Genomic DNA, 9796 nt, shown 5'->3' on the forward strand with positions numbered 1-9796 from the left:
AGAAGGCTTCGGGAAACCGGCCCCAGAACAGTATGATTATAGTTAGGCGGAGATAGCAAGTTGGGCAAGGTCGCTGGCCGGGGTCCTGAAGTGCCCCGCTGGATCACACCAAACTGGCTGTGCTGGCTAGCCTAGAAATCTAGACGCCCCTTGATGTGGGTCTGGCTCGTCAGGCTATGTGCTGGCAGCATTTGGTGAGAATGATCTCTGTGAGCACCCCCGTCATAAGTGAGACGGGAGGCGAACGGGAGGTGAATGGGGAGGTGGTGGGTTGGGAGCGAGAACAACGCTACAGTAGCGCCGGCAGGTGAGCCTTGACTAAGGGATTGGGTTTATAGGAAGTGGAGGCGTGGCAAAGTTCCTCTCGAACTTCCGTTTGCAACGACATTCTGTGTATACCGCTTATTTATCAAACTCTGAACAAATTCTTGGAATTACATCACCCCAAATGAGTGCACCCTCAGAGGATCCAGAAGATATGCTGAAACTGAAAATAGCTTAGTGTGCCATTTGCAAATACAGATCATATATCATATAATCTTGGACACCCTCTTGTCTTTTTCTCAGAAATTTTATTCATTTTCAATTATTTTAGATATGTTATGTGATATCAACAAAAAAAATGCATCAGGAGATCACAAGGTGGGACATACAGTATCTGTGCATGTTGTTCAAATTGTTCATATTGCATAGCCATATTTATTCTGCTCTTTTAATACACTGCACATATTTATATTTAATTTACATTACTCTAAACCAATACTGTCTATTTGTGTATCACATTACACTTTCTGCACTTCTGGTTAGACACAAACTGCATTTCACTGTCTTTGTAGACCTACTTGTACTCTGCAATGACAAAAAAAGTTGTAGGCTATCTAAGGTCAGATAATCCTTTAATTGTCTCCCAAAGGAGAAATTTGCATTGTTACATCGTCCAGAGAGTGAAGGAAAGGGAAAAAAGACTTCTATCCTAAAGTACTAGCATTGACAGATGCTGTGGTGATTTCTAGCAAGTCTCCTCAGCGCTATTACTTTTAAATGTTACACTGCTGTTGCTAGTTCTGTTAAAAGGCTTAGATGTTAATAGCTTAGATGTTCTATTGCTGTAGCTATCTTAAATGTTAAATGTTTAAATGTTAATAGCTGAAATGTTATGATATTGCTGTAAGTCGCTAATTGGCCTGTAATGGTGTTAACAATTTATTAATGTTCTTGGTCACTGTTGTATCGATTTTGTTTTCACATGTGTCTCCATAATAGCCATCTTGACAGTCACAACGCCATTCGTTGGAGTTCAGCACCCTCATGCACTGTCCTTTGTTAGAACATTTGTTACAGCCAACTGGCAGCTTACGAGAGTAATACACAGAAATTGTATACTGATATCTATCATAATAACACTTCTTTTGGTAATCTGGTTTTGGGTATTCTTCAAAATTATAATCATAATATGTGGCATATGTTACTTTGGCATAATCTGCCAGGGTTATATGAGTAGGCCAGACATTCCAACCTTCAGGAATCCAAACGTCATCAGGAACCAAGCTATGCCTGCATTGAAGTTCACAATTACGATGGCTTTGAAAGCATTTATCGACTATGAATGTAATTTCATTTTTATTCGTTATCTCTGCTTTCAGAGTGTAGAATACAGCTACTATGATATTGTCTATTGTGATTTCAATCGGATTTTCAAACAGAATTACATTTTTCTTTTTTAAGTCATCTTTGGTGCATACAAACACCACCCAATTATACCAACTATACTTCCCATCCAGATGCTTTTTCACATTTTCAGCTATTGCTTTCTTCTCATCAGGATGGAGTTCTCTAGCAATCTGCTCCACGTCATCCCTAAGGTATTTTTCATAGTTATTCTCGCAGTATTCCAAAGTGGCCTTTTGAGCCTCAAAGACAGTCTTGAACTGCTGGGCAAGACTAGTTTCTATATCAAGTGCGTTAAGACCTCTCTTTCTATTGTAAAACTGCTGAAGTACCATCCCCTTAAACAGCAAAGTGCTTAAATGTAAGTGATATTTTCCTATCTTTCTAATGTCACATTTAAACTTCTCTTTCAACAGTTCGTTGAAGTTGCTGGCGAGAGACGTCTGCCCGACTGGAACTGTTAGGGAACGGTAAAGGCTGCGTACACTGTTCTCAATATGTGTGTTCTGATAGAACTCGATAAAGAGTTTGTCCAACTTGTCATTGTCGTTGTCAAATACATGCTTCATAAAGAAATCGTCAAACTTTTTCCAGGCACTAATGATATTTTCCTCGTGTCTAAGTAGGGCAGTGGCGTAGTTGTAGTATTTCAAATCTTTTTCAAGATCAGAAATCTGCATCGAGATAGAGCTAAGCTTCCAGTTCACTTCCTCAAACCCTTTCTTCATCTCATTCAGCACCTTATCCTCTTGAGGGATAAAAACCAAGACTGTGCCGATGACAGAGGAGATCACGGATCCAATACCGGGTGCCAGGCTGGCAAAACTGGCAAGGCCCTTCATAATACCTGTCACTTTCTCTGTGTCAATCTTGCCCATCACCTCATTAAATAGAGACAGAGAGGTTGTTGCAACACTTAGGATTTTATCAGTTTGGGCTCGACTGTTAGGAGGTAAGTCTCTCTTGATGATGTGATGGTTGGGGTCGTCAGCGATGTGATACTGTGATGAGGCACAGGAAGGCATCCCGTAAAGACAGATCAGTGAAGCCAACAGTATTGGCGCTGGCCATCTCAACGACATCATGACTGCAAGACACATAACATAAGAATTACTTCATGCTATTGAGTTAAACAATTACCCCCCCTTTTTTTTTATGTATCTTTATTTGAGTATGGGAATTGCAGGTTTCATAGTGCAGGGCTTTTTACCATAAAACCAATTCAGAATCCTAAAACAGAGAACAATTATGGTGCTGTGCAAGTACAATTACATCTTGTGAACCACATATTTCAAGGTCTTTTCTAGGTGTAAAATATACTGGTTTTGCTATGGACTTATACTGTCAGGATGCTCTATACACTACCAAAACTGCTTTTATTGTGGCGTAGTGTTGGGCTCAACCAGTAACAAATCGGATAGGGGAAAGATCAAGGCTAGGTCTAAACCTCAGATATGCTTTCATATGTCCTGTCAGCTATTCAGTCACTGGACAATATAACTTAGAATTCATTATCATAGTGTCAAACAATATTTGCTATGGTTTCAGTCAAATAATGTTGTTATAAAAAAATTAAATATACTGTATTGGTTTCAAGTCAGATTTAATAGAATATCAAAGCCTCTCCACATGGCGGCCATATTGTTTGACACTTTGGACACTTTGGGTATCTATTTCTGGCAGAAACGCATTGTGCGCAAGGCTACCAGACCAAGACACGAACCTCGCATCCAGCTGCGAGATCACAAAACATGATTGGCAAGATGTATTCACAGCATACCACATGATTGGCACAATATATATTCATGCAACTTTTGGCGGAGGAAGGTAGGCCTACGGGATATATGTAGACAACTGCTATATTTGTGTTACGGCCTCATACATTTCTTTGGGAGACTCTTTGAGTGCTATGGCTCCTCATGAGTCAACTCACAATTTAGTGCGGTTCACAATTTTAAATTCACAATACAGATTTTCTCACAATTTTAACTGAATAAGTCATGATTGAAGCATATTAGTTTATATAAACTAAGAGGAACACAAGGTCTCAACTTGTTGCCACCTGAGAGTTAATATGAATTCTGTCTAATCCAGCTCCCTGATGAGGTTGTTTCTAAATTAGAATCATTTTTTGATCAATCTAACTCCAACTATTATTTCCAATCATCACTGACGTATATACTCTGAAGAAATTGGGATTTATTTTTTCTCTTTTTTTTCTCAACCGGTTGAAATCTTCACACATTGGTATGGGGTTTAAGCCAATTCATGGTACATTGTCACATCCCTAATCTTGTGCATTTCAATGCACACCCTGCAGTAAAGATGCATAGAGCAGACATGCATAAACACATAATCACAGTTTTATCTGTCCAAAAGCTTATCCAAGACGGGTCTGCAAACTAACTTTGCTTTGATGCCATGGGTTAGAAGTCACATTGCTGTGTACAGTGTACACTGTAATAACATCGATCTCAATATTCTTAATAATAAATAAGCAATAAATGTTAGTTAAAGGAGAAATCCAGTGGGAACGGAACGGAAAAAAGGTAAACAATGGGTTTTACCTATAGCTTGAGTTGCTGCAACCAGCAGCTAAAGCAGTCACACAGCTACAGCGCTACACTCTGGGGGCATGTTCATGAGCACTGTATAGCTGCCTTGCTGCTTTAGCTTTTTTTTCATACCAATAGTATTTGGCGACGTTGGGAAACAGAGATATGTGAAAATTTGTTAGATTTCTCCTTTAAAAAATCAGCAGAGCAAGCAGACATTGAGTACAGACCTGAAGACCTGCAAAGAGTCTGGCGCGGGGACTCTCCAGGTGGATGATGCTGAAGGCTGAATGGCTACTTGTGCTTGGGTCTGGAGGTTGCTGCAGTCTTGGATGAAGCCTCTGATCTCTGAGCTTGACAAGACAGAATCAGTCCTTTTTATAGGAAGCTGGTTGGTTCTCTTAGATTACTTATTTCAATGTTGATGACAAGGCAAATCTCAAGGGTTTGCCTTATATGGAGAAACGACAGGGATGTATTACTGAACGGGCTTACCAGGTCCATGCAGGCCCTGTGTGTAATCATTATGTTCTCCGCCCCTGATATCTGAATAGGATAACTCAGTCAAATAACACAGGTTATGTTATGTATGGACAAGATATAGGCCCCCTCAATCATATGTCATGTTATCATTCACCCATGCTGTATTTGAATGGGGCCCCTCAGTCAAATAACACTATGTGTGCAAAAAATACGTTTTATTAATCTTATATTAATATCATTAAATTATTATTAACTGTTTTAGTATGAGGAGCTATCTTAAGGAGTCTTATCAAGACAGAACTGGCAGCCAAATTGGCTTGTTTTAGGACAAATTTGCTTTGTTAATTTCAGAAGAGTCAAACTCTTCTTAAATGAGTCAAATGATTTCACAAAAAAGCAGTAGGTAGTCTCTTTATGCTGAAAAGAATAATAACTCATAAAATATTTTTTAATCTTGATAGATTAATAGCATACACATTTTTTGCAGTGCATTATTTATTTTTTTAGTTTGTTTTACCATCTCCTTTCACAACATGGTGCCTTGAATATGTTGATGGTTATGTCATATTTGTAAGGGCCGGGGGGGCATTTTCATGTCTGTCGAGGCCTAGTGGCTCATAACCCATCCACGAGAAATGATAGACTGATGACCCATGGACTCATTCACAACTGTGGATGACTGTTTAAATATTCTTAGATAGATGGAAATCGTGAAAATATACAAAAAAAAATATTCAGGGTCTGTTCTGCTTGGGGAATTTCAAAACTTTTATACCTGGCAACTCTTTCACCATGGCCATAATCATATGGTGTGACCTGTTTGTATTGGGTAATAGGCATGGCATATTTGGTCAATATTGTAATATTGTATTACTTTGTATTATTTTTTATGGTTGTCCAAATAAAGGGCTGTTCACACCAGGAACGATAACTAAGATAACAAACGAAGCATCCACACTGACCAACAGAAAGTCTTTACTCGTGTTGAAGAATGTGATGCCTAAAATCCAATGGATTCTCATTAGCATTCTTAAATCACTCTGAAAGTGATCCCCAAATGACATCGTTATAGTTTATATAAAGTCATCATTTATATTAGGAATATTTAAACTCACCTTACTCACATGCACACACACATCCACACATGTACACACACACATGCATATAATTTGCATGTGTGTGTGTACATGCATAAATAACAAATATTTATGACCGCCGCTATAGCGTAGTTGTAATTATAATGTCCTGGCTGCCCAGTTCCATAGCCATTAGGGTGTAACAGTATAATCACAATTACAGTAGCCTACATACAGTAGCCTACCTCAGTATTGAAGTCACAGTTTGGCTCATTTTCGGTGCAAGCTTGTAGGTATTGCTAACCTAACATTCCCTGACAATATTGCTGATGCTCAAAACTTATAAGCAGGAATAGGTGTCAGTTGTTGATTAACTAAACTCACATAATGATCCACTATGTTTGTGTGGGAACTTCAATTTGAAACCATACTGTCATTCCCACAATGACTAGGCTACATGATAAGCAGAAGGTGTTTGTCTGTCTGAAGCACTTGCTAAACAGTGTCTGTCTGCTTGACAAGAAATGTTATAGGCCTATACTATTCACACATTCAACAAGTGTTTCATGTTGACTTTCTCACGTTTGCATGTCAGTTTCTTGCTGCACAAAACCTAAATACCAACAGTGTAACAAAAATAAATGATGGATTCATGGGGTAGGGGTAGCTGTAGCTTTGGTGGCAGCATCCCACATACAGGTATAAGCGCCCAAGGGGACCTGAGTTTGATGACTTGCTTATCTCTTGGTCCAACCTCATCTGTCTCTTCTGTATCCAACCCCATCTGCTTCTTGTCATTCTCACTACATCTAGACAGACCATTCGCAGCCCCGTGCAGAAGGGAAGTGTGTGGGGAATTACTGCACTCTTGTTAGAGAAGTGTCTTGGTATCGCGGTTCTCAAGCCATAACTTCTGTCCGATGGGGCCTGGAAGGAACAGTGACAACATTGTATAAGTCAGTGGTACAAGGCACAGAGATGAGGTTTGTCTACCACCCAGTAAACACATCCCAGACTAAAATAGCTTTGAATGTTATATATTGTGACATATAGCGTCCTTCTTTTGAAAGGAAGCTAGCTGCCAATAGGACGTCTCATATCGTGCTAACTTCAGCCTCCCCAGATAGCCCGCATAATCAACCCTGTTTTTCAGGTGAGATCTCAGTCAGACCTGATTTATGGTGAGACAAAGAAAAGACATTTTTGAAAAACAAAATCAATTTTCTTTTACTCTCTCTATCTCTTCCTATCTTATGCAATGTATGTGTTTAACTAATAACGCTTTTGGTCAAAGCGACTTACAGAATTGCAGGGACTGTCCCCTAAAGGTTAAGTGCATTACAGGGGCCCATCATTTCCTGGCGTCTGCCATCCCAGTTCCACTAGGGGTTTAACATATACAAAAATCACAATTCAGTGTTTACCTCAGTATTAAAGACACATTTTCGTTACAGTAGCCTAAGCTATAGGCTATTGTTAACCTAACATTCCCTGAGAATATTGCTGATGTTCAAAACATGTAAGCAATAGGTGTCAGATACGTTTTGGCGTAAATTAACTAAACTGACATGGTTCACCACTAAGTTTTGGGAACTATTGAAACCTATTTGACTAGGCTACATGATAAGCATAAAGCGGTTGTCTGTCCACAATGGCTACATGATAAGCATAAAGCGGTTGTCTGTCTGAAGCACTTGCTAAATAGTGTCTGTCTGCAACATCATGTCTGGAACATCATGATCACTTACTCACATGTTTGCATGTCAGATTCTTGCAGCACAAAACAGGTGCAACATCTTTACCGAAACTTTGTTCAAGACATTTTTGAAGCACTTCTGCAATTCACTCATGCATGCTCATGAAATATTTTACACAGTAGCCTATAACATTTCCAGTCCATTATGTATGTTAGGTTATGATAATGATATGATATGATGATATGATTTGATGTTTAATTATTTGTTTAATTAGAATATATCTAGCTTCAAATATATCAGTAGCCTATTGTTTATCTGTTCTTCTCCAACAGTCTCCTCAAAACAGAACTTTATGTGCAGACACTTCTATTTTCTTTCTCCATAAGACAAAAAGAATGCATCGATTTGCCATCTTTTGAGACGTGATTTTGGGAAATAGTTTGGGTATCTTCAAATTAATTTTGTTCATTATGTTTTATCATGGTCATGTAAATATTGTCATTCCCACTATTGCCATGACACCAGCGCCAACTGCACTTCTAATGGTGTTTTCAAAGATTCTGCAAGATTTTTTTAAATTGCTTTTAGACCAAAACTCCTTACTCCTGCCTAACAGTTCAGCCGTAAGACCACAACAGCATGATCATCAATTTGACATGAGGGTGCAGGCAGCTTCAGTTCAAATTCTACAGTTCTTTGTAAGTGATGTTACACAGCAGTTAAACATAAGAACATGAGGGTGTAGGCATGAGTAATTTACGTACATGTTTATTTCAGGACACGGGTGCTTAAAGGTCAAGGGAATTCAACATGGAATAACTAGGCCTACAATAGCCTACTTCACCAACGTAAATAACCTATAGCCTACCAGAGAATTTATGTTCTGCCTGCCTATGTTTGAGGCTGTTGATTGACTATTTAGTTTAGGCTAGGGCCTATATAAAAGCAGAGTAGGCCTAACCTGGGCAAAAATCTTTCACATGAGAAAAAATCTCAAAGATGCAATCTTTGCCACCACTTTGAGGCTCATAGGCTATGCTCTTTAAGACTCGGCTACAACTAATCAATGGCATCTTTGACAAATGTCAGAGCCATATTTGGCTCTGACAAATGTCAATCAATATATTCCCGTCTAATAAAGTTCCTTCATATCGGGTCATTTTCTATGTTATCGTGTTAATATTCTGTTGTGTTTAAAATATAATATGGCAAATAAAAGGCTACGTCCAAATCTTCGCATTTTATTTCAGGCTTAACGTTTGTGAGTGGCCAAGGCCTAAAATAAATACACCTGCAATGTTTTGCGACCCCCCCACACATTGTAATCATATAAATTCAAGTGTAAACATTTTTCATCAATAGATAAAATAAAATCTCGTTGAAATGATAGACTGTAGGCCTAAAGATTGTCTACAGACGATCCATTGCTGATTAGAGTGCATGAAAAATGCACTCTATTGTTCTTCCAACTATTCTTATTATTATTCTTCAACGCTTTTTGTGCTTTTAATGCGGCTTCAACGGTTTAACTTTGAAACTTCATTCAAACTGTGTCGCGTAGATCTTACTTCGGTGACTTGGGCTTTGTATTTTTCAACTTTGTAACTTTTATACTTTTTAAACTATTTAATTAAAACTATCAAAATTTCCCCATAGACTTAACATTATGATTATGACATCACCGATTAGAATCCTATGCCAGAAATCTCTTGTGGGTACCTGTTCTGCATGGGTTACCAGATCTGCATGGCGCGTCATCAAAGACATTCTGATTGGTCTATTAGCCGTTACACTTCGAGAATTTCATTGGTCAGAATGTTGTTTGCTGTTCGATAATTCGCCTGAGTTTATTGATTTCTGTTGAAGGACCCAACGTACAGCGACGCACGAGCGTTTTCAAAATATTAAACTAGCCGGCTAGCCGACTACTAGCTACCACAACACGTAGACAAGCTTATTGTTTTACCCACTGGATTTGTGAATTAAACTAAGAAAATATTTGTTGCTGTATTAAATAACAAATGTCTAGCCTGTCAAAACTACCCAGCTAGTCACCATACAACGATGCACTGACACCTTTTTTGTAATTTCAAACACCGATACGCTCTATTTACCTACCGTTTTCGTCTTGAGAACGTAACATTTTCACAAAGAAAGCATTTGTTGCCGTATTAGATTGCAAACTGCTTCTAACCTGTCAAAGCTTGAAACATAGAAGTAGCCTACCCAGCTAGCCACCAAACATTGATGCACTGCTTTACCTATCGTTTTTGTAACTTAAACAAACATCGATACACTGTGTTTACCTACCTTTTAT

The 9796-nt window shown here is 38.6% G+C and overlaps 1 protein-coding gene across 1 annotated transcript; it reads right to left on the minus strand.

Annotated features, from left to right (window-relative positions):
• Positions 1-568: 568 nt before the first annotated feature.
• On the minus strand, positions 569-4565 carry LOC134076027 (uncharacterized). The gene is made up of 2 exons (XM_062531038.1): positions 4454-4565; positions 569-2755 (listed from the first exon to the last, which is right to left on the minus strand). The coding sequence occupies exon 2, from the start codon at positions 2751-2753 to the stop codon at positions 1176-1178; it is 1578 nt and encodes a 525-aa protein (XP_062387022.1). The 5' UTR covers positions 2754-2755; positions 4454-4565; the 3' UTR covers positions 569-1175.
• Between the last annotated feature and the right edge of the window lie 5231 nt (positions 4566-9796).

This window comes from Sardina pilchardus, chromosome 3 (genome assembly GCF_963854185.1).
Source record: "Sardina pilchardus chromosome 3, fSarPil1.1, whole genome shotgun sequence".
Lineage (NCBI taxonomy): Eukaryota > Metazoa > Chordata > Actinopteri > Clupeiformes > Clupeidae > Sardina > Sardina pilchardus.